Source organism: Lagenorhynchus albirostris, chromosome 13, assembly GCF_949774975.1.
Source record: "Lagenorhynchus albirostris chromosome 13, mLagAlb1.1, whole genome shotgun sequence".
NCBI classification, from domain to species: domain Eukaryota; kingdom Metazoa; phylum Chordata; class Mammalia; order Artiodactyla; family Delphinidae; genus Lagenorhynchus; species Lagenorhynchus albirostris.
Genome location: NC_083107.1, coordinates 54,027,114 through 54,052,220, shown reverse-complemented (window position 1 = coordinate 54,052,220; position 25,107 = coordinate 54,027,114). Strand labels below are relative to the sequence as shown.

The following is a 25,107-nucleotide window of genomic DNA, read 5'->3' as shown; positions in this document are numbered from 1 at the left end:
TACATTATGTATATTTTACCTCAATTAAAAAAAAAAGGAAAGAAGGGTTAACGCCCTACAGGGCCATAGAACTGTGACCTTTGGGTTTATCCTCTCTAAATGGACAGAAATCACCTGTAACTAAATAGTCTTCTGCAAGGCAGCATGCAGCCTAGAGTCTAGGTCCTAAATGATCAAAAATAATGAGTCAAATAAAATTACCTTCCCCTGGAGTGTTGGTTGACTGTAGGCAGGCTTACATTATGCAGACCATTCTCTAGTGAGACTTTGAACACCTAAGTCATCTTTTGCCTCACTAGTAAAGATTTGATAAACAATACTGCTTTAGATGAGACACCAATGAAATCATGTTATTTTCTGAAAAACTAAGAGTAATTCATAGAATTAATTCATTTGCTTAATCATTTATTCAGCAAATACTTATTAAGCACCAACGATGTGGCCAGCCCTCTCCTAACTGTTGAGGATACAGCAGGAAAAAAAAAAAAAACACCAAGCTCCCACCCTCAGGGAACTTGCAGTCTACCGTGAATTCATGTTCAGTATAAAAGGATGGACAGTCATAAAAGCATGATAAGGTATCATCAGACACCAGCCCATGAGCCCCTAGAACAGGGGACTCCACCCACTGTTCTGCTGAGATGTACATGAAGATGTACATTGGCCTGTGGGACACACTTCTGAGAAGTGGGTTCAATTCCTTGTTGTGCTGCATGCCACCCTTTTTTATCCTACACAAGGAAGGAAACAAGTGACACATTATTATAGGAATAACTCAGCTTTTCTTTTTAAAGAAGTATAATTATCAAAAGGAAAATTAGGATGACCCTGGATGTTATGGTACATGCATACAATTAGAAATGGTTAAAAATTGTAAAAAGAAAATAAAAGGAGGGACTTCCCTGGGCCCAGGTTCAATCCCTGATCAGGGAACTAAGATCCCGCAAGCCGCGTGGCGTAGCCAAAATAGGAAAAAAAAAAAAAAAGGAAATCTCAGGGAAGTGTAACCATTCTCGCCAGTGAATTCCTTTTCATTTCATCTTAACAACACTACTGTTACCATCCAGCTGTCCCCCCACTGCAGCAGGGGAGTGGCTGTGGATTTAACTCCCCAGGTCGAAAGAGGCTAACCATGCTTAACTTTATCACAGACTTATATTGCACACCTCTGTTAAAGAGAGCAATGCAAGTGAAGACTGGCAGGAAGTGTCAACAATTTGCAAGCAAGAACTCCATCAAGAGGCTCCTGGGAAGCCAATTTGTCCGAATCTTTCAACCTTAAAACGTGCAGGATAACCTAGCGTAGCGGACCCTGTGATGTGCCACACAGATTCATTCCCTCTTCAGGGCCAATGCACCCATCCCCCCATAGCTGTGCATCCTCAGCTGTGACCTTCACAGGGCATTGCCCCAGCCTCAAGGGGCTGCCTCCCCGGAGGCTCCACCCTCCCCAGCAATGACTTGCTGATGCAGGGAAACAGGAGGGGAAGAATGAGGTGGGAAACGGGCACATAGATAGCCTCAGTGGAATCTGTGATATTTAACTCCTTTAAAAAAACAAAAAAGGATCTTAAGTAAATACGGTATAATGTTAAGATTTGATAAAGCAGAGGTTAAGACACGAACATTCTTTATTTACTCTCTATCTTGCCTGTGTGTTTGAAACATATCATAATTTTTAAAAGACCAATGAATATGGGGATAAATGGGCATCTTTGTGCTTATTTAATTCCTTTTCCCATCTCCAGGCAGGAAAATTGTGTTTACTGAGCACCCCTATATGCCAGGCACTGTGTTAGGTGCTTTCCAAACTGAAATATGAATTAACTTACATGTTCGGCAGGACTTCGTTTTTTTCAAGGATCTTCCTAAAGATTACACGTTAGCACCAGGTTCTATTCACAGTCACACAGGCCATCAGATTTCATTCTAATATCAGACCTGTGGCCTCCTTGGTACAACGTGAACCTGTTTCCTCAATGTGGTGTTCAAATCAAGCCACAGACTCTTTCGAGTCCTCGTGGAGGATTTAGGGGACTCCCCCAGCTTACCTGAGCTCCCCAAGATGCACATGATCTGCCCACTCTCGACGTACAAGGAGACATCCTTGAGGATCTGCCTGGTCCACTTCTGTCGACGAGACGCGATGTCCCACCAGGGCCCCACGCGCTGGCTTTAAAGGAAACCCCGTGAGGGAAAGGCAGCATGGGGTTCTGGAAGGGTCCAGCCCCTTGTCCCCCAGCACCGATCCCAGCTCTGCCCAGCCCAAGTTGTCTCTGGACAGGCTCCTAAGTGTGTTTTAGCCTCCGTGTCCTCCTCTGTAGACCCTGGCAGGTAGTGACAGAAGATCATCTCTATAAAGCACCTGTCTAGCAGCTGCTCTGAACACCAGCTCTCTCTGGCTGGCTGGCAGATGGCAAACAGGACACTGTTAATTCCTTCGGTTGACGCTGCGTTCCTTCACCCGGTTTCATTACACCTCATGCTCCCAGCACCCCTGTTCCCCAAGCGCTCACCATCCAAGTAGGGAAGGCCATCAACAAGGGAGACACGGGGGGAAGGGGCATAAAGCAGGGGAAGGGGGCAGAGCACAGCTGCTGCATCTGTCGTTTGTCATAGCTTCCAGTCCTGCTGTGGACAGAGGGGCTGTTCACCATGGCCCCTCACTTCCCTCTGGCAGCCCTTCCCCTCTCCTCTCTCTACCTCCACCCACTAGAGAAGGAGCCCAAGCCTCCATGCATGCCCCCCCTTAGTGAGGAAAGCCAGCAGAGGGCAGGGAGGCCCACTCACCTCAGGCCATGCCTGTCCCTGACCACAGCTCAAAGCTCCCAGCAGATGAAAGAGGCACTGGCCTTACCTGACACTGTAGGAGGCATGGAGAATGCCCAGGCTGTGTCGAGGCTTAGAAGCAGCTGCAGGAACCTCCTCTAGGGAGCACTGAGAGCTTCTGTTTACCTGGAGTTCCGAGGACCCCGCAGGGGTCAAAAAGTGGAGTTCACTCATGGCTAACGGGCCGCAGAGACAGGGGAATTCTCTCGCCTGACCCTCCCTGGGGCGGCTTCAGCCGAGGAGCCAGAGGCAGACAGTCCCGCCTGCCCCTCACCTGGCCCTGGAGCCCCTCTTCAGGCCTTCCCCGTGGCGGGCCTGGGGTTTGGCCGTGGATGCCATTATCTGATGTACCTTTAGCCAGAGTGTGTCTGCGTGTTATCTCGGCAGCGGGCAGAGCACACAGCCCGTGTTTGTGGCAGGGCTGGCCAGAGAGGAATGCTGGGAGCCAGACCAGAGGTTGCCTAGCTCTGGGAGACAGAGAACATTGGCCCTGGCCGGCAGTGGTTAAGTCCAAAGGAAGCTGCAGAGACAGGCGCAGACACCACTGGGCCCCATGGCTGAGGAGGCCCCACAGGAGACAGGGCTGGGGGACAGGGCTGCTCCCCAGGATGACTCGGTGAGTGATGGGGAGTCACCACAGTCCTGGTGGGAGGGGGCACATTGGACCTTTCTCTCCCTCAGGAACTTTCGGTCCTAAGTCACCAGCAGGACCACAAGCAGAGCGAGGACGTGACAGCAGGACTCCACTTCCTGGGCATCAGAGGGCTGAGGGGAGCGGACTCAGGGGCCAGGGGTTGGTGGGGGGCCTCTGAGGTCCCTTCCTGTCCTAAGACGTGCTCCTACAGGGAAATGATGTTCTTGTTTGCGACCTGAGCCGATCTGGCTTCTTTCCAAATGAGACTCCATCACGGAAATGCGCTCGCACCTCGCGGGGATGTTGCAGTGTCTCCTCTGTCCGTGTGGCTGTCAAGTTCAGAGCCTCAGTGGCAGCAAACTGATGAGACAGGATGGCAGAGGACTCTGTGGGAACATCAGAATTTATGCTCCAAATACAGCAGGCGGTCGTAAGATCCCGGAGAGAGCTGGAAGGAATACACGACGCGAGGGGGCCAAGAGGTACAGGGTCTCCGCCGTCATTTTACATGAGAAATGTTTGCCTGAAAAATGGCCTTTGACTGAAATCAGGATGTGGGTGGGGTTTGAAGCAAGAAGTGAAATCAGAAGACAGAAAGGAAGCAGATGCCCACCTTCCACGCCCACCTCATGCCACTGTCCCATCTGTCTTCTCTGGCTGTGGGTGGGCTGAGGGGTGGGGACAGAAAGACATGAAGGGCCACAGGCCACCTGGACTGGCCTTGAGTGGCTAGGACCTGACTTCAGCCAGGGCTCGGGAACCCACCACTCCCAGTCAGCTCTGCAGACACAGCAGGTGACCAGCTGTGCTCTGGCAACACCCCCCGGGGCCGACCCTGCCGGGAAAGGATTCCTAGGAGCCGTGGCTGCAGTGCTTGCTCTCAGCCTGAACAGGAGACAAAGTCCCCCGTGGCTTTGGGGACACTTTCTAGAAGGTCTGACAATTCAGCCACCACCGCTTGGGATGCAAAGAACTGCCCGAATCTGACATCCAGGAATGTGTGCGGGCCCTGCCATTTCCAATTGCCTTTTCTCCACTCCCATTATTCAAGGTGCCAAGCGACAGTTTGCCCCTAACATTTATGGAGCCTGGAATAAGAGGCTGAGGGCTATGTACCCTATGTCTAGATATTTAAAAGTTACCAGTCAAGTTAAAAGCTATTAAATAAAATAGTTTTTATCCCCTTAGCTTGACATACCTTCTTCACAATGTGCAAGGCCAGGTGTAAATTGAAAAATTCTAGGATTTGTGGCTTCCAGCCCAAGCCACAGCCTGTCTCCCTTATCTGCCCACACCCAACGCCACACATGACCACACACACCCCTACGTGGTCACCCCATCCTGCCCACCCACATTCCATCCATACCCTCCACAAACAAATGCCCCTCTGGCCTGGGGTGCCCAGGAGGATAGGCCTGAGACAAAGTTCATGCAGCCCTGGGAGTGGGCTTGTGGCCACCTGCACAGGGAATTCTGGGGTCGCAGGTACGTAGAATGGCAGGCGCCCTCGGCCCATAGGCTCTTCAGTCTGTGGGCAAAAGCCCGGCCAGAAGAGGACAAGAGGGACTGAGGCCTGTGTGTGGAGTCCTCAGCATGACACTACTTTTCCAGGGCACGGGTTCCTCATCTCAGAGCAAGGAACTTGGGTTCTGCGCTCCCCAAGTTTCCTTCTCTATGCTCCTGACTCAGGAATCTGATCAGAAGTTAATACAAGGAGAAATTACAATGTAGCCCAGCAGCAGCCGAGCTGGTTACCTACAAATAAACCTGCTTTTGCTTTTTTGGGTGTCACCTGTCAGAAATTCAAGTGATGTTCTGACAGTCATACTGATTAAGATGTCAGCTGAACAGATATTTAAGCATTTGAAAAATACAGAGAGTTTGTCAAAACCTCAGGAAGCCTCTAACAAATCCTTCCTGGGAGCCAAGGAAAATATTTCAAAATGGAACAGAGGTGGTCCCCAGCCTAGCCACGAATTCTCTTCTTCTGAAAGTTGAGCGTTCTACGCAGCTCTGGATAGCACAGGCCCTTGCTGGTGGCCGGGGCCCCTGGCTGGCCTGCGCCTGCCGACTTAGCCCAGGAGCAGGGAGCATGCACCTCTCTCCTTTCTTTCATCTGTCTTCCCATCTGACACCTCTTTCCCCAGGGCCCCAGCACCCTCCACCTCCTCCAAGCTCCCACCTGGAGAGTGGAAGTCTCTAGGCTTAAGGTCACCACCACACACTGCTCCAGACTCCAAAGTGTCCAGCCCTCCTTTCTCAGCAGCACCTCTACCTCCAAATCTAACCTGGGGAGATTCCGGCCCAGCTGTTTGTTGCAGAAGCAAATTCTGAGCTAATTCATACCTTCTACAATTGACTAATGTTCCTCCTGCAGATATTTACCTTTTAAGAACAAACAAGCAGGATGCATGTTAGCCCAAATGAGTCTCTCAGCAATGGACAGACTTTCTGATGGTTTAACCAAATACAATAGGAAAACTAGGCAGTGGGAATGCCCGTTGTGCAGGTGGTGACTGAGGGGCAGGGCTGCAGGGCCGACCCGCCGGAATCCAGAGCTACCCATGACCTCCCCACCAGCTTCATTCTCCATCTCTGAGGGCGTGACCCTCTCGCCTCCTGCAGCTGGGGGTCGAGGTGAGAGCGGAACTCTGGACTTCTCCTCAAGGACACACTCTCTCAACTTGACAACATATTTTGAAATATTTCAGACAAAGCAGTTTAAAGAATGGTGAACTAGGGCTTCCCTGGTGGCGTAGTGGTTGAGAGTCCGCCTGCCGATGCAGGGGACGCGGGCTCGTGCCCCGGTCTGAGAAGATCCCATGCCGCGGAGCGGCTGGACCCATGAGCCATGGCCGCTGAGCCTGCGCGTCCGGAGCCTGTGCTCCGCAACGGGAGAGGCCACAACAGTGAGAGGCCCATGTACCGCCAAAAAACAAAAACAAAAACAAGAATGGTGAACTCCCATACCCATCACAAATTACCAATAGCTTTGAAGCCCATCCACTCCCCCTACCCACCATGGACCCTTCCCTCCTGTAACCCTTCCTATACCCCAAAGACAGTCCTTCTGCTGACTTAGCTGTTGATCTTTCCTATGTTTTTCTATATAATATAGGATCTATACTGTACTAGTTTAAACATTAAACAAGGTAAGTAGCTATGGTCTGCTGTTTCCACACTCTTCCAGAACTCTGGGGGTACTCACAGTGAGCCTGCAGCAGACTGTCCCCCGGATTTACTTCCCTCCACTTCCATTGGTCTCAATGTCCCTTTTAAGGACCTTTTACCTCCAATATTGCAGGGATGCTTTGACAAAGACTGCTGGATGTTATTTTCACAGAAGTCACAAGCCATGTTGTTTCCACATAAAGCACACGGACGCTGTGGAGACAGTGAAAATATAGCCTGATTGGGTGCTCAAGGTCAGCCTGCCTCTACGTCTGCCTGTCTTGCTCCATCCTCATCACCTGTCTCATCCACTGAAATCTAAGCTTCTCAAAGACTGTTCTTTTCACAGTCACACCCCAAACTCAAGACTAAAGCATGATGTGGGCCCCCATAAGTATTTGTTGGATGCTTGATTGATTGATTGAAGGAACACATCAGTGGGGGAATGGCAGCTCTGAGGGGAGATCGGAATCAACAGGAACTTGTTATCAACAGGAACTTGTTATCAACAGGAACTTATTAATGAATGTGTACTTTCCCCTGCACTGCTGCAATGAAAGAAAAATTGAATATGTTAAAAAAAAAAATAACAGAAATCTTATGAGGCAGGTTCTTCCTTGCTTGGGCCTCAGTGATTTAAATGATTTGAATTGATAAAACAGAAGGAACTCAGATCTGCAGATGGTTAATATCATTCGAAGTTATCAGCTGATACCATGAAGCATTGATTTGTTTGATGTACATTCAAATAAAGCAGCACTCCAAAAACAGCAACAAGATGGTGATGAGGAGGAGGATGACAACGATGGTGATGACAGGGACTTCCTCTAAAATCTCCCAACAGCATTTTGAAGAGCTTTGTTGTGAAAAATCGTTACCAAGATAAGATGCAACTCCTCTAATGGTAGTGTCTTCACAAGTACCGAGCACTAGCTTGTTGACAGCGGTCTTCCTCTCACATGCTGGGTATGGAAAGTCTGTTTGGCATCAGGAGATACTAAGCCAGATGCAGGGAAGAGAGAGTTAAAGGCCAGCCCCCAGCCCAGGTCTTCTCTGAGCACAGAGGCTCACGAAGCTCTCTCCAGTCCAGGGTCTGGGTCTCTTCCAAGAGAGATCTGCGTTCAGCTTCCAGCAGCCTGCGGTTGAGCTTCTCTGGGGCCAGAGGCTGTGCTGGAGGGAAGCCCCAAAGGTCTCTCTGCAGGGGAGCGGAGCCCTGCCCTCATGGATGCTCCTGTTTTCTCAGAGCCCTTGGGTTCCTCCTGCAAATCCATCTCTTGTCCACTCGGGATCTCACCCACGCTAGCTCCTGCTCTCACCTCTCTGGGTCTCCTCTCTCTGTTTTCTCCTATGTCCTCCTCCTTCTGAAGGAGCCCCTCACCTGTCATGTCTCCCGGCAGGGCCTCCAGGACAGCGTGTTCTCCTCTGAAAGTGACAACAGCCTGTACTTCACCTACAGTGGCCAGTCCAATACCTTGGAGGTCCGAGATCTCAGCTACCAGGTAGAGGCACACCTGAGTGCAGGTGGGAGGAGCAGGCAGGGAGGGCCAAACAATTCCCCAAGTGGAAGGGAAGGGTGAACCCAGCTGGGGGCCCTCTGCCCTAAGGACGGAGTCCAGGCCACAGTGATACCTCACGTTTTGGTTGCAAGCACCACGGAGACGTCCGTCAACTACACATATTGGAGCTGGGGGTTGACAGACATGAAAAAGACAATGAGACCTTTGTTAAAACATAAAGCCAACCATGTGAGCCCGTGGGGGAAAATCTCTAAAACTCATTTTTAACTTTATATTTTGAAATAATTTTAGACTCTTGAAAAAGTTGCAAAAATAGTGCAGAGTTCCCATATACACTTTGCCCACCCTCCCCTAATTTTAACATCTTGCTTACCCATAGCACAGTGATCAAAACTAAGAAATTAACCATGATATAATACGATTAACCAAACTACAGACTTTATTCAGATCTCATCAGTTTTACATACATATATACACATATGTGTGTGTGTGTGTGTATATATTTTTTCTTTTTGTAAAATGTACTTCCCTGGAGCTAATAAAATATCAGAGTGCAAGGACTGCTGCCCTTTCAGAGGCTGTCAGGAATCTCCTGGTCAGATTCTAGGACCCCTATTTCCCATGCCTCCCCAGGGCCAGATACGAGGTGGCCCAGGCAGAACATGCTGAGACCTGGGATGGTAAACCTCAGAGGCCCAAGTCTGGCTTCCTGGGGAAGTGAGTTAGAACAAGCTGACAAGCCCCACCATAACCTTTCTCTGCTCTGCCACTTACTAGCTGTGTGAACTTGAGCAAGCTACTTCACTGCTCTGAGCCTCATCTGTAAACAGGGATTATAACAGTACATACGTTATAGTAGGTTTGCAATGAGGACTGAATGATAATGGATATAATAAGCAGATGAATACAATGCCTTGCACACAGTAAATGCCCGGTAAGTTATTAGTAAATTACTATTAAATAAAAACATTGTTTTGCTCCACGTTGTGTTTTTTTTTTAATTTTTTTATGTTGTGTATTTTTTTTTTAGGCTGCATTGGGTCTTTGTTGCTGCACGCAGGCTTTCTCTAGTTGCGGCGAGCAGGGGCTACTCTTTGTTGTGGTGCGCGGGCTTCTCACTGCGGTGGCTTTTCTTGTTGCAGCGCATGGGCTCTAGGTGTGCGGGCTTCCGTAGTTGTGGCTTGCGGGCTCTAGAATGCAGGCTCAGTAGTTGTGGCTCACGGGCTTTGCTGCTCTGGGCGGCATGTGGGATCTTCCCAGACCAGGGATCGAACCCATGTCCCCTGCATTGGCAGGAGGATTCTTAACCACTGGGCCACCAAGGAAGTCCCTCCATGTTTGTATTTATTTCTGTTCTGCTATTACACATGCTTCCCAAGTCTTCTCTTCAGACTTGGAAATGGCAGCTTCAGGTTCTCAGCATGGTGGGGTCCACCTCCATGTTTGGTAGAACCTGAGTGGGGGACCCCTCAGTCCTGTTGTGTATCAGCAGGAGGATGTCTCCTGGAGGGAGCTGAACAGAAGTGAAGCTCTCTGAGGAACCTTTTCATGTCTCCCCACAGGTGGACATAGCCTCCCAGGTGCCTTGGTTTAAGCAGCTGTCTCACTTCAGGATGCCCTGGACATCTCACAAGGACTCTTGTGAGCTAGGCATTCAGAATCTGAGCTTCAAAGTGAGGAGTGGACAGATGCTGGCCGTCATAGGGAGCTCAGGTACCAATAAGGGCAAATAGCTGGGCAATGGGTTCTCTCTCTCCTGGGATGCAGAGTGGTCCCTCAAACAAACAGATGCTCTTTACAGAACGCTTTGCTGACCAGTAGAATAATATAGCAGAGTGATAAGAGCACAAGTTCTGGGTCTGACAGCTGGGTTCAAATCTCAGCTCCTCCATTTACTTGCTCTCAGGCAGTCACTGCCCTTATGAATCATGAGTGGGCCTCTTACAGCTACAGTCAGAGTTTTGGTCCTTCATTAATATCAAGGTAAGGCCTTTCCAAAAGCATCATGCAGCTTTGGAATTGAATATTCTTTCCAGGGTACTCCTCCACCACAGGAAGCACTCATTGATTGCTCCCCCTGAATCAGATTCCTGTTTTGGTCAAACAGTGGGTAGGCACAGCCTCTGCCACAATTCACTTCTCAGATACCCCAAGTCTTAGCTCAACCTTCAACCATCTGCAAAGATCCAGATTTTTGGAGTGCTTCAAAAAGTCACTTCTGGGCTTCCCTGGTGGCCCAGTGGTTGAGAGTCCGCCTGCCGATGCAGGGGACGCGGGCTCGTGCCCCGGTCCGGGAAGATCCCACATGCCGCGGAACAGCTAGGCCCATGAGCCATGGCTGCTGAGCCTGCGCATCCGGAGCCTGTGCTCCGCAACGGGAGAGGCCACAACAGTGAGAGGCCTGCGTACCGCAAAAAAAAAAAAAAAAAGTCACTTCTGCAGGCCAAACTTAAAAGTGTAGAATGCCAGAACTGGAAGGGGGCTTGGAGAACAGAGTTCTTTCCCTTGCACTGTATTCTACCTTTCTTTCTCCTGACCAGCCTGGAAGCATCTTTAGAGGAGGGTTTTCAAACTACCTAGTTCTCAATATTGCTAGAGTATCTTCCTGCCCCATACCACTCCCCCTTCATCTGACAGATGAGAAGACCAAAGTTTAGAAAAGAGGAATGATGTCTAAGGACATACATTTAATGCAGAGCAAGAACTAGAACTCTGGTTTCCTGGTTCTCAGATGATGAAACAAATTCAACTGATTAAATTTTAAAGATCTTACTGACTTTATTCAACGAGTCATGAATTGGGCAGCAATCCAACTGGCAGACAGAAAGTAGCACTGGAGAGCTGTACAAAATGAAAGACTTTTATAGGCAGAAGGAGGGAGGACAAGGAAGTTATTCTAGCAAAGGGCTGATTGTTTTAGGCAAGGTCACCTTCCTTTGGGGGACAGTAGGGGTCCATCAGTGCTTACCAGGTAATGTCAGATGGGCTGGTTTAAGATTCCACTCCCGGGAGAGATTGAAACTGTAATTAAGTTAGGTATTAAGTCTCAGTCCGGTGGTGTGGGGCTTAGGACAAATGACTCCATTTGGGGTTTGCTGTTTCTTTCTTTCTTTCTTTTTAAACACAGATCAAGGCATTTCTCCCTTACACAGTGTTAGAGGGAGCACTTTATACCTTTCAATTAATCATTTCCAGAAGTAGAGATTACCCAACTTTTTGACCATTTTAGTCTTTAGTCTTCTGATGCGGAAAAGTTCTGTTTATTGTCTAACCGAAGATCGAATGCGACGATGTGTGCAAATGCACTTTGTAACCGAAACAACTCCCACAGATCGAGTCCCGCCAACTTCTGGTCCTGCCCCTGCAATTCGGATCTAAACGAGAAAAATGTGGAAACTTCACAGGCCAATTTTGGTTTTGTCTGTAACACCTGGTGGCTTTTCTGGTTATACCTGCTTTTTCTCATGAACTGAGAGTCGAGGGGGCATACGGGCCTTACTAGGCACTTCCACAAAGCTGAGAGTCATGATTGTTAATCCTGGCCACACACAGTCCTGCAGCTGTTAGCAACCCTGATTTGCGGCTGAAGAAAAGGGCAGTGGGGAGAGGCCAAGCAGGAATCACAATGAGCATCTCCAGAACTTTCGACTCTAGGCTCAGTGTGGTTTAGCTGCAGGTTTACTTGGCTGAAATTATTTAAATGATTTCTTAGAAAGGTTTACCAATTATACCACCTGTGATCGATACTCCGCGCACCAAAATTATAACAGTAAAGTGAAATTAATTAAAACAGCCCCCCAGGCATTTTAGCTTCTTCTATAGAATCAGCAGTAGTGCCAAAGGCGAATTAATTTACTGATTTGGAGATTCCAGCCATTTTATAAGGGTCTTGAATGCCTGTGGGTGTTTTCTCCTGGTTCACGGAGGATCTCCCCAAATATACTTGGCAACCTCCCCTGGAAAGGCTGCCCACACCTCCCACGGTTTTGTTTAGGAAATGTAGTCACCCTGCTCCCTGACTGGGAATCCTAAGGTCCCTGTAAATGTTAGCAAAGTCCCCTGCGCTCCCAGAGCCTGGACCCTATGATGTCCGAGGCTGAGCCAGGAGCAGGGCCAGAGCCCTCCCCTCTGGTTTCTCTCCTGGCTATTTTGTGCCACCTAAGTTCTCAGGGACCTTGAATGAGGTACACCCAGGAGGCAGCATACAGGTCCCCTTCCACCCTGAGAACCTCCAGTAGGTAAGCAGCCGGATCACCGGGAAGGCCTCTGGAACTTTGTTTGTTGCACTGGGGGCAGGGGGCTGCCTGCGGAAGGCCTGGACTTGTGGTAAGGAAGCGCTGTTACACTGTGTATTGGAGTTTTCCCTGTTTAAAACTACTTGAAAAATTCGCCCTCCAAAAGGAGTTTGCAATAAGGAAACCAAAACCCCACCTGGGGGAATTGGACTGCGCTATTCCCAGCACCTTTGCAAGAAGGCCTTCTCAGAGCCTGAACCCTATCTGCATTTACAGTTCAAATGGCTGCCAGAGAAAGAGTCTCGTGGAATCTCATGGAAGCTGATCCAATCTGACACTTACTTCTCCAAATTGATAGCAATCACTATGTCATTCAGAAGTGGATGGTGTTAATTTGCGTGTCATGGATCCTTTTTTTTTAAGAGTGGAAGGTACTACTGAGAAAAATGAGTGCAGAGGGTGTAGAGAAATTCAGAACCCATAGGCACACTGTACTGTCGTTTTAAAATCATTTCCACATTTATTACTTCTCTGTTTTTCTCCCTTTCTGAAAATACGTTCCAATTTTGCATTTTTAAAAGACACCCTATTAATTCTCCAAAATTAGTTCTTCCCACAATGCCAGCTTCTGAGCCAAATGATGTTTGAATGATGAAATGCTGCCGGCATGTTTGCCAGGCAAAAATAGTTAAGCTTCACAGTGCAATTAACACCAGCCTTGCTTGGAGGAGGGGGGGGGCATCGCTCCAGGCATAGGCAGTCATGCGGCAACTAGGACTCTAGCCTTCTGTCACGCAGCCACAGGCCGACGTGGCCTGAACACCCCGCACCCCCCAGAATGTTCAAGTTGGCTGCCCTAGGCAGGTCTGAGAGCTGTGCCACCTTCCCTGAGGGCTGGTTACATCTGCAAGGACAGAGCAGTCTGGAGAGTGCACAGGCGGCAGTGGCTTCCAGGCTGGCCCCCACAGAAGCTCCGCTCTCAGGGATACTTCTGGTGGCTTCTCAGGCTGTGGGAGAGCCTCTTTGCTGGATGTGATCACCGGGCGAGGCCACGGCGGCAAGATTAAGTCAGGCCAAATCTGGATCAACGGGCAGCGCAGCACGCCCCAGCTGGTCAGGAAGTGCGTGGCCCACGTGCGACAGCACGATCAGCTGCTCCCCAACTTGACCGTCCGCGAGACCCTGGCTTTTGTTGCCCAGCTGCGCCTGCCCAGAGACTTCTCCCAGGCCCAGCGTGACAAAAGGGTAACTAACAGACCCCAGTGACCCCCAAGGAGCCAAAACACCCTTCCCCTCCCCGTCCCTCACTTCCTGCCTCAGGGTCCGGCCACAGGTCAAGTTTGAGCGACCCAGCTCACCATCTGTCCGTCCGAAACGTCCACCGTGCGCTCAGCCCTGCCCCTCCATCCCCCGTTTTCCTTGAAAGTCCCATCTCAGCCCCAAATGTGTGATGAATATTTGCTCACTTGTTTTCCGGTTCTCCGTGCGGGCAGAAAGCCGGGGCATGGCCACGTTCCCAGTAAGTGGTGCTGTGCTCGGCACGTGGGAGCTGCTCTGGATGTGTGGAAAGAATCAGGGAACAAACGTTGAATCGGGGAAATGAAGGCTGGCGCCGTAAACCCAGGCGTCTTTCCACTGTGGGTCGCCACGGGCCAGGCCGCGAGCAGGCCGGCGCAGCCCTCCTAAACCCGCAGGCCCCTGCCTCCCAGGTGGATGACGTGATCGCGGAGCTGCGGCTGCGCCAATGCGCCAACACGCTCATGGGTAACTCCTACGTGCGGGGCGTGTCCGGGGGCGAGCGGCGCAGAGTCAGTATCGCAGTGCAGCTGCTGTGGAACCCAGGTGAGGCAGGAGGGGCCTGCACCGCCCGCCTGGCTTAATCCGGTCCAGCCGGAGCCCTGCCCCTTAACCAGGCTTCTCTTTGTTGGGAAGGAATCCTCATCCTGGATGAACCCACCTCTGGCCTCGACAGCTTCACGGCCCACAACCTGGTGAAAACCCTATCCAGGCTGGCCAAAGGCAACAGGCTGGTGCTCCTCTCCATCCACCAGCCTCGCTCCGATATCTTCAGGCTGTTTGATTTGGTCCTCCTGATGACGTCTGGGACCACAATCTACTTGGGGGCAGCCCAGCACATGGTCCAGTATTTCACAGCAGCCGGCCACCCCTGTCCCCGCTACAGCAACCCTGCCGACTACTATGGTGAGCCAGCCAGGCCAGAGGCAAGGAACAGGGCTCCCCTACACCCCGAACCCCACCAGGAGAGAAACTCTCAGAAGCTTCAGGAGAACAGGACTGAGCATGGAGACAGGGGGGCAGATGGGGTGTATTACAGGCTTCAGTTTGCCAAGCATCAAATGCTAGGAATGGGGGCCTGAAGAAAGCAGCTTCTGACATAGCCACCCTTGTGTGCATGACAGATAAAAACCTTCGGAGAGCTCCAAACCGGAGGAGATATAATCCAAGAGAGTTTGGATCCATTTCTGGAACTGTGGTCTTCATTCAGATTCTGTAGGGAAACAGGATATTAGAGGTTGGAAACCACCAGGAAATCTTAAAGCCGTGCCCTGGTTCCCCCACAAAGGCAGGGAGCCCAGAGGCTCTGGGTGGTGGAGGGGGACCCAGGGCCCAGGCCAGCTCAGGGCATTTTGGTGGTCTTGGCCAATGAATCTCTAGGTATGAAAATTGCGGTCAGCACCAGAGATGCCTTTCTGCTTGGGGTCCTGAGGCCTCAGCATATGGCCCTCAATTCTTGTGGGGACAGTTGCCTTTCCAGGTGCCCACCCTGAAAGCAGGTGCCTGGATCCTGAGTGCTGAGGAATGCTGTGGCTGCCGGGCAGGCTGCGTGGTTGTACCAGGGCTGGGGAAGCAGCAGCTGTGGCTTGTCCCAAACATGGGTCACCTGGAGCCCAGCCTTCCTCCCAGGATGGCCTGGTGTAGCAAGGGCCTCCCCAGTAAACATGATGACAAGGACCAGCTCCTTGAGGGCAGACACTGTGCCCACAGGTGCCAAGCACCAGAGGGTGTCCCTTTGACCCTCACAGCCCTGCCAGGCCACGGTCACCTTCGTCCTTATAGATGAGAAAACTGGAGTCCTTATAGTCAGGCGGCAGACCTGGGCCTCCCACCTCCCAGCCCAGCCCCTCCCAGACTCCAGGCCCTGCTGCCCACACCTTCCTCCCGGCATCTACCCTCCAAGTCTCCCGTAGGAGGACAGGCCACTCTCTCTGGCCCACCAGCCCTCGCCCTCTGCACTCACTGCCACTGTGTGAACTCACCTAGAGGTCACCCTCCTTCCCTGTGCCCACGTGCCAGTTTGGCTTCCTGCCAGTGTGTCATCCTCTGGCCGGTCACCCCCAGATAAGGGGGTAGAGGGCACCTGCCAGCCTGGCCTTTGGGAACAATATGCTGTAGCCCTAGAGAGAAGTTGCCAGAAGTCAGGTGCCCAGATCTGAAAAAACAAATTTTCTTTTTCTTAATTTTATATTATTATCATTTTTGGGTGGCGGGGGGAGCTCTTGCCCACAAACCCGGGGGCAGATGGCCCTCACGGATCCGGGCCGCACGGTCTGGCAGAGAATCTGGCGTTTGAAGCTAGGGCCCCACACACTGAAGGGACCTTTCATGGTTTACAAGGCCTCTCCGAGACGTTATCCCGCCTTGAGATGTGTCATGAAAATGGGAGGAGGGAAGGGGCAGAGAGGTTAAGAGGGATCCCTGACCAAGGGAGGGATGGAGGGAGGAGAGGCCTAGGAAGGCCCTGGCTGTGACTGGCGGGTGTGCCCTTCTGGCATTTCAGGGGCCCCGGGAGAGGAGGGCTGTGGTCTGGGGCTACCAGGTGCTACCAGCGGGGGTGACATGGAGGTGCGTGTGGCCCAGCCTGTTCTCCCGCTGGTCGTGCTGGCTCCCTCCTCCCGGGGCACTGAGAATTATACTTAATATTTGGCCAGACCCTGGCACCCTCCAGCCAAAACATTCTTCCCTTTTGGGCAGGCTGCTTGGGAAGCCAAAATGACTAATTCGCATTGAGAACTAGAGCTGCCGGGAGCCAGACTGCTCAGCCTCCCCGTGGCCAGCCCGCCTTCTCCCCGTGGTGGGCACGCCCGGGAGGCTGAGTCCTCATCACAAGCTTCTTGGATGGCTGGAGTTAGAGCCAGGGCATAACTGTGCTGTGGCCTTGGGCTCCAAAAGCCCAAAGCCTCCTCCTCTGTCCTGGGGATGTCCCCATAATAAGCCTGCTTGGTGGGACCAGTGCCAGTGTTCACTGGCCCTTCTCCCGAGGAAGGCTCTCTGTAGACATCGGGGACAGTCCTGGGCATCTCTCTGCCTCTCTCTGCTCTGACCGTCACTTCATGGTCCACTCTCAGAAGGTGGGGATCATGTCCCGGGGGCCCCGGGGGCTGACCAGTGTCATGGGCTATGAGCACCTGCGGGGCCCGGGTCGCCCTCTGCTTACAGTGGACTTGACCAGCATCGACAGGCGAAGCCAAGAGCAGGAAGTGGCCACCAGGGAGAAGGCTCAGTCCCTTGCAGCCTTGTTTCAAGAAAGAATACGTGGCTTCGATGACTTTCTGTGGACAGTGGAGTCAAGGGAGCAGGGTGTGGGCACTTACGTGCAGAGGTAAGGCAGCCAGGTGGCCCTGCGTGTAGAGCGCCCTGCAAAAGGTGGCCGCCCCCAAGCCCCCATGACACTCTCTGTCTCCTGACAGCCCGGCTTCCCCGAGGGACACCAACCCCTTACAGCCTCCCACTAAGCTGCCTGGCCCCCTACAACAGTTTGACACGCTGATCCGGTAATTGCCATTTCATCACACACACACACACACACACACACACACACACACACACACACACACACACACACACACACACACACACACACACACACACACACACACACACTCCCCGAAAGTCTTTGTTGTATCAAATTAAGCCCTTTGGATCTAAAGTGAATTTGAAAGAGGAATTTGAATTTGAAGAGGCAGAATCATTTGAAAAAAACCAGCACCAGCCCTCCATGTGCTACAGAGCATTCCTCTTCCTTTGATTATTTAAACAAAATCAAAATTTCCTTGATAGCCAGATGCTCGTAGAAATCACCCAGAATGACTATGAAAAATTCAGTTGATACAGGAGACCCTCAAGTAGAAAAGGAAGGTTCCTTGATCCACCGGCCCTCAGAGAAAACCAGACCTGAGTGTTTGGTGTGAGTCTAAGATGTTTCCATGCACATAACCATTTTAATACATAAATGGGATCATACGTGTTGTTCCATAACCTTTTCCCCCCCTCCCCACCTTAGAATAGTGCCTCTGCCTCTCATCTGGTTAGGTCTTCCTCAGGGTTTCCAAATCTAGCCATAATTCATTTACCCATTAAGTCCATATTGATGGTCAGATTACCTTCAGTCATTTGCTATTACAAGTAACTCTATGACAAACATCCTTGTACATACACCTTTACGCTCTTGATTGGTTATTTCCTCAGGATAACTCTTTAAATAAAATAGCAAGGTGATACAGTGGTGATAAAAGTCACAATCATTGACTGAGTACCTACTGTGAGACAGACGCGTTCATCGATTTTCTCGTTTGATCCCTCACAGTAACTGTGAGGTGGGCGCTGCCCTCCCCATTGTACAGAGGAGAAAAATGAGCCTTTCAGAGATTCAAGGACATTGCCAAGGTCACAGTGCTGGTGCCTACTGTCCCTTGCCACATCTTTATTCTGTTTTTTAAGTCGTCAGATTTCCAACGACTTCCGAGACCTGCCAGCCCTCCTCATCCACGGGGCAGAGGCCTGCTTGATGTCCCTGATCATCGGGTTCCTCTACTATGGCCATGGAGCCGTCAAGCTCTCCTTCATGGACACGGTGGCCGTCTTGTTCATGATCGGAGCGCTCGTCCCTTTCAACGTGATCCTGGATGTCATTGCCAAATGTGAGTGTGGCCTGCTCTCCATGACCCACATGTGGAGCAGCATTGGCCATGCCATGAGCTGGTCCAGGGCTGGCCTGAGTTCCTCTGAGCTCCTGGAGAAGACGGGTTTACTGAATAATTTCACCCTGACTGTGAAATAAAAGATGATGGTTGTTTTTCAAGTTCGAACATTAGTATTAGTATGCAAATGAGAACAAATTACCAAGGAGTCTGAGGCATTCCTGTCCTAGCAGGAGTTATACTGACAGCAATGCAGAACTCACAGAATTACAAACATCTAAATTAGGATCTAAAATTGCCTGTTTTTTAAAAAAAATGCATGACATTGAGGCAGTAAAACTATTTTTAATTGTACTAAGAGAGACTCAGAAACAGATGCTGTAAATTAATTTCACTTTTTCATTCTCCTTTTCTCCCCTTTCTAGGTCACTCAGAGAGGGCGCTGCTTTACTATGAACTAGAAGATGGGCTGTACACTGCGGAGCCGTATTTCTTTGCCAAGGTGACTGGTCAGGCCTGAGAGTGAGTGGCCACCCTGGGTAGGAGGAGGAGCGGAAAAAGCTGCTCCACGTTGTACAGAAGTTACAGGGAAGCGTTTTGCTGAACTGTGGGGCCATGCATCATCTGTGGTTACAAATGCCACGTTGCTCTGGGGAGTTTCAGAGACTTGATATTGTTTAAACATTTACTACAAGGCCAGGACTATGGACCAGGAATGACGTTTTTCTGGTCCTCAGAAACCTAACAAAGAAGAGGTGGGAAACACCTAGCATACTTCACCTCTCCAGTCTCACCATGTCCCTGGGAAGTGGGTCAAGCAGGTGTGACTGTCCTCATTTCAAGGAAGCGGAGGCTCAGAGAGGTTATGTGGCTGTCTCAAGGCCACACAGCTACCAGGTCTGGGCAGGCAGGGTGGGGACTTGAAACCAGGTCTTAGGAGCTCTGAATTGCCCCAGAGGGAGCACATGACATCTGCAGGGGGAAGCCAGCAGTGAGCTCATGCTTGAGAGTCCCACACACCCACGCCCACCAGCCCTCCATGCTGCAACCCCGATCAAACCACCAGGAGGGAAGGTTGGTGTCACTGGGGGCTGCTGCTTTTGAACATTTAAAGAACAGTAGCAGATGAAGGCATTGGCTCCACATCCTTGCAAGGTCTGTCCTTCACAGATCCTAGGGGAGCTTCCCGAGCACTGTATCTATACCATCATCTATGGGATGCCTACCTACTGGCTGGCCAACCTGCGCCCGGCCCCCGAGCCCTTCCTGCTGCACTTCCTGCTGGTGTGGCTGGTGGTCTTCTGCTGCAGAACCATGGCCCTGGCCACCGCCGCCCTGTTCCCCACCTTCCACATGTCCTCCTTCTTCGGCAACGCTCTCTACAACTCCTTCTACCTCACTGGGGGCTTCATGATAAGCTTGGACAACCTGTGGACAGGTGAGGCCTGCTCCCCTCACCTGGTCAAGCTTTTTGAGGCCTTCTGTGGCTGGATTGGCCTGCTTTCCCCTGGAGATGAGAGCTCAACCCTTAGGTCCAACTTCTGGGAGCAGGTGCCAAGGGAGTGGCTCTACACAGGGGGAGTGGGGCGTGGTGCAGATGACACCTTCTCATACAGCCCGGCGGACACCCAGGGCCCACCCTTGACTCTCCCTCACCCTCCACGTCACCAGTGAGCCAAGTCAGTTCTGCCTCCTGTGTCTTTCTGAAGTGTCCTCTTGCCTTACCCCCCCACCCTGGCCCCTATCAGCCCATCGTGGGCCACTGTGATAGGCCGGTATCTGTGACCCTGGTTCCTCCATGGCCCCTCTCAACCCTCATCCATGCAGCGCGAGCTTCCTAAGGTGCAGATCCAGCCACTGCTTTCCCCGAGTGTTCCTGGGGCTGCTCATTCCCTGCTGCCTCCCCCAGCTCTTCTGAAGCCCCCAGGACACTCCATGCTCTCACGATGGAGCCTGTGCATCCCTTCTCTATAGGAACGCCACCCGCCACCATCCACAGGCCTTTCCTGTCCTGTGCAATCAGGGTTCGTTCCTTCCTCCTCCTCCCTGAACCATGATGCCTCTGCAGGGTCACGGTACAGACTCGGTAATCTGTGGCTTGGGGCTGCTGAGTCTCCCCAGTCCGTAAGCTGTGTGAAGCTGAGCACACGCTGGACACCTGATGAAATTACTCTCTGGGGTTATTATGGGTCAAACGTGCGGTGATCCTGCAGCCACTAGGTCCCTCTGCCCCAGTCCATGTCCCGAGCTTCCCCTCTGCCCGTTCACCCTTTTGTTCTCACCCCCACCCCTCCTTGCTCCCTCAGGGGACTTGCTGTCCTTGGGTCAGAGCCACCATGGCCACTCTCCAGTCTTACTTCCCAGGGAGCAGATGATTAGACTGTGTGAGTAATGTGACTCTCACCGCCTCCAGTGCCCGCGTGGATTTCCAAGATGTCCTTCCTCCGATGGTGTTTTGAAGGGCTGATGCAGATCCAGTTTGGTGGGCACACGTATCACCTGGCAGCTGGCAACATCACCATCCCTATCCCGGGAGACATGGTAAGGAGCCAAGGCTTTGGACGCTAAAGAGATGGCAGCCGTCTGAGCATGTTCTTAATGAGCTCACTGATGTCTCTTGTCCCCAGATCCTCAACGCCATGGGCCTGGGCTCATACCCTCTCTACGCCATCTACCTCTTCATCATAGGCATCAGTGGTGGCTTCATGGTCCTGTACTATATGTCCTTAAAGTTCATCAAACAGAAGTCAAGTCAGGACTGGTGATTCACGCCCAGACTCCTGCCCGCCAGTGGGGGACTCGAGAAGGCCCTTCCACTGCACTTTCTCCCAAGGAGACCCTTCCCAGGCACAAAGAGGACCGTGAGAACACAAAGCTCAGCTACATCCTGTCCACAGTGCTGCAGTGGCACAGGCTGGCCACAGGATGGCAGTAGAATAAAGACAGTCGAAAGATACTTCTGATCCCCGGCCAGAGCTTGCGATTTACTGGGAATGTGAAAACCATACTTGGGGACACCTACAGTGTCGCTAATTTATTTCCTTTTGATATGTATTTGCATAGGCAACTAATACAAGACAGGAGCAAATTAGGTATGAATCGAGTAGTTAGGCTATGCGGAAACAACAACATAATAGTTAGTGGAATATTTGGCTTCATCTTCCAGGGTCCTCAAACTCTGTTGAGCCATTCTCAGTATAGAAAAGGACCTAAAACATACCAGCGAGGTACCATCCCTTCTTTCTGGGTGAGGTAATGGGCTCCAAAAGCCAAACTGAACAATTAAATATTTACTGAGCAATTGCTCCACACCAGGTTCAGGGCAAAACACTTTATTTATTTGGATCACGTCATTAATTTCTCTGTTAAAACAACCCTTTGTGGTGGACAGTATCCTGTTTTATAGATGAAGAAAGAGAGGCACAGAGTAATTGTCTGCTAAGGTCACAGGGCTACTATGTGGTGGAGTCATGTGGGGTCAGAAAGGCCTTCGAGGCCTTTAGGAGTTAGTGGGCAGAAGGCAAGTCTGAGCCACTGTGAGGCTTGGAAGCCAAGGAAGGCTCCAGAAGATGAAGAGGTTTATAGACACTATGCCAGCTCAGCCAGGACTCTTACAGTTGCATCTCACTGGCCCTGGCTGAGTCTCAGAACCAACCTGGAACCTTCCACAGTGGCTCAGTATGGGATGGAGCAGGCCCAGGTCACATGCTTCATGCCTGAGCCTTGAGGACAAGCTGACCCAAAACAGGTGCACAGAAAGCAGGCAGGGAATGATCCCCAAAGGAAAACCAGAGTCTGGAACCAAAAGAAGGGGGAAGGTGGATGTTTAAGAGGCAAAGAGTGAATGTCCTCCATGGGTTTCCTAGGCCCTTGCTACTTTGGTTTGGTTTTGGTTTTTATTGCGGTACGCGGGCCTCTCACTGTTGTGGCCTCTCCCGTTGCGGAGCACAGGCTCCGGACGCGCAGGCTCAGCGGCCATGGCTCACGGGCCCAGCCGCTCCGTGGCACGTGGGATCTTCCCGGACCGGGGCACGAACCCGCGCCCCCTGCATCGGCAGGCGGACTCTCAACCACTGCGCCACCAGGGAAGCCCGGCCCTTGCTACTTTGAGCACGGTCGCTGGGCCAGCAGCATGGGTGTCGCCTGGGAGCTAGTTAGACTGACAGAATCTCAGGCCCCACTGAGACCCGCTGAATCAGAATCTGCATTTTAAAAAGATCCCCAGGAGATTTGAATATACATTCAGACTTGAAGAGCAATGCTAGCACACTTCCCTTATACAATACAACCATCAAACTTGGGATATTCATGTGGTGAAACTGTAACACTGCACGTGTGTCGCTTTTATATCGCCACCATCCAAAGGGCAGACATCATTCAAGACTCACTTACTTTGGCTATTTTGGCTATTGTGAGTCTTGAATGATGTCTGCCCTTTGGATGGTGGTGATGTAAAAGTGACACATGTGCAGTGTTACAGTGCCAAAGCAATCTTGAAAAAGAAAAACAGAGCTGGAGGAATCAGGCTCCCTGACTTCAAACTATACTACAAAGCTACAGTAATCAAGACAGTATAGTACTGGCACAAAAGCAGAAATACAGATCAATGGTTCAGGATAGAAAGCCCAGAGATAAACGCACACATATATAGTCACCTAATTTATGACAAAGGAGGCAAGAACATACAATGGAAAAAAGACAGCCTCTTCAGTAAGTGGTGCTGGGAAAACTGGACAGCTCCATGTAAAAGAATGAAATTAGAACACTCCCTAACAGCATACACAAAAATAAACTCCAGATGGATGAAAGACCTAAATGTAAGATCAGACACTGTAAAACTCTTAGAGGAAAACATAGGAAAAACACTCTTTGACATAAACCACAGCAAGATCTTTTTTGACCCACCTCCTAGAGTAATGAAAATAAAAACAAAAATAAACAAATGGGACCTAATGATACGTAAAAGCTTTTGCACAGCAAAGGAAACCATAAATGAGACAAAAAGACAACCCTCAGAATGGGAGAAAATATTTGCAAATGAAACAACAGACAAAGGATTAATCTCCAAAATATACAAACAGCTCATGGAGCTCAATATCAAAAAAATAAACAACCCAGTTAAAAAATGGGCTGAAGACCTAAATAGACATCTCACCAAAGAAGACATACAGATGGCCAAGAAGCACATGGAAAGATGCTCAACATCATGAATTCTTAGGGAAATGCAAATCAAAACTACAGTGAGGGAAGCTTCCCTGGTGGCGCAGTGGTTGAGAGTCCACCTGCCAATGCAGGGGACGCGGGTTTGTGCCCCGGTCCGGGAGGATCCCGCGGAGTGGTTGGGTCCGTGAGCCATGGCCGCTGAGCCTGCGCGTCCGGAGCCTGTGTTCCGCAGCGGAATATGCCGCGACGGTGAGAGGCCCGCGTACCACCAAAAAAAAAAAAAAAAAAAAAAACTACAGTGAGGTATCACCTCACACCAGTCAGAATGGCCACCATCAAAAAATCTACAAACACACACCTGGAGAGGGTGTGGAGAAAAGAGAACCCTTTTGCACTGTTGGTGGGAATGTAAATTGATACAGCCACTATGGAGAACAGTATGGAAGTTCCTTAAAAAACTAAAAATAGAACTACCATATGATCCAGCAGTCCCACTACTGGGCGTATACCCTGAGAAAACCATAATTCAAAAAGAGACATGTACCACAATGTTCATTGCAACACTGTTTATAATAGCCAGGACATGGAAGCAACCTAAGCGTCCACCAACAGATGAATGGATAAAGAAGATGTGGCACATATATACAATGGACTATTAGCCATAAAAAGAAACGAAATGGAGTTATTTGTAGTGAGGTGGATGGACCTAGAGGCTGTCATACAGAGTGAAGTAAGTCAGAAAGAGAAAAACAAATACTGTATGCTAACACATATATATGGAATCTAAAAAAAATTAAAAAGGTACTGATGAGCCTAGTGACAGGGCAGGAATAAAGACAGAGACATAGAGAACAGAGTTGAGGACATGGTGGGGAGGGGGAAGCTGGAGCAAAGTGAGAATAGCATCGACATATATACACTACCAAATGTAAAATGGCTAGTGGGAAGCAGCGACAGCACAGGGACATCAGCTCAGTGCTTTGCAATGACCTAGAGGGGTGGGAGAGGGAGGGTGAGAGGGAGGCTCAAGGGGGAGGGGATATGGGGATATATGTATGCATACGGCTGATTCACTTTGTTTTACAACAGAAACTAACACAGTATTGTGAAGCAATTATACTCCAATCAAGATCTATTAAAAAAAAAAAAAGACTCACTGTTCTGACAATGTCCTTCATAGCAAAAGGATCCAGATCAGGATCAAGCATTGGATCTAGTCATCAATTCTCTTTGGTCTCTTTTAGTTTAGAACAATCATCAGCTTTCCTTAACTCCCATGACCTTGACACATGAAGATTCTGTAGAATATATCTAGATGTGGTTTGTCTGATATATTTTCATGATTAAATTCAGGTCATGCACCTTTGTCAGGAATATCACAGAAGAGACATGCTTTTCTCATTACATCCTATCAGTGGCGCATGACTTTGATTTGTCCCAAACTGATGTTGTTCACTTTGATCACTTGATCAAAGGAGTAGTTGCCAGGCTTCACCACAGTCAACCATTTCCCCTCCTTTAGTAATTAATAAGCATTTGTAGGCAGGTATTTAGAAACTGTGTAAATGGCCTATTCTTCATCACTTTCCATTAATTCATTTTTAAATTTATATCAATAT

At 50.3% G+C, this 25,107-nt stretch overlaps 2 protein-coding genes across 2 annotated transcripts in view; one reads left to right on the top strand and one right to left on the bottom strand.

The window, feature by feature from the left end:
* The window catches only part of ABCG5 (ATP binding cassette subfamily G member 5), a 33,609-nt gene extending 30,606 nt beyond the window's left edge, over window positions 1-3,003 (bottom strand). The window contains exons 1-2 of the mRNA XM_060169285.1: window positions 2,858-3,003; window positions 2,052-2,173 (exon numbers count right to left, since the gene is read on the bottom strand). Of these exons, the coding sequence (XP_060025268.1) occupies window positions 2,052-2,173; window positions 2,858-3,003 (268 nt within the window). The remainder of the gene's footprint in view (window positions 1-2,051; window positions 2,174-2,857) is intronic.
* Window positions 3,004-3,382: 379 nt separating this feature from the next.
* Window positions 3,383-21,201, top strand: ABCG8 (ATP binding cassette subfamily G member 8). Its single transcript, XM_060169428.1, has 13 exons — window positions 3,383-3,445; window positions 8,032-8,133; window positions 9,714-9,864; window positions 13,393-13,631; window positions 14,096-14,228; window positions 14,319-14,588; window positions 16,845-17,007; window positions 17,096-17,179; window positions 18,126-18,325; window positions 18,751-18,827; window positions 19,496-19,763; window positions 20,739-20,866; window positions 20,953-21,201. The coding sequence occupies exons 1-13, from the start codon at window positions 3,383-3,385 to the stop codon at window positions 21,088-21,090; spliced, it is 2,016 nt and encodes a 671-aa protein (XP_060025411.1). The 3' UTR covers window positions 21,091-21,201.
* The last annotated feature ends 3,906 nt before the right edge of the window (window positions 21,202-25,107 follow it).

What these genes read in the sequence shown, in the direction of transcription:
- ABCG8 (XM_060169428.1), top strand. Translation starts at nt 3,383, where the DNA reads ATGGCTGAGGAGGCCCCACAGGAGACAGGGCTGGGGGACAGGGCTGCT. An exon ending in GGCCGTCATAGGGAGCTCAG is followed by an intron (nt 9,865 to 13,392) that starts GTACCAATAAGG and finishes GTGGCTTCTCAG; the next exon opens with GCTGTGGGAGAGCCTCTTTG. An exon ending in AGCCGTATTTCTTTGCCAAG is followed by an intron (nt 18,828 to 19,495) that starts GTGACTGGTCAG and finishes TGTCCTTCACAG; the next exon opens with ATCCTAGGGGAGCTTCCCGA.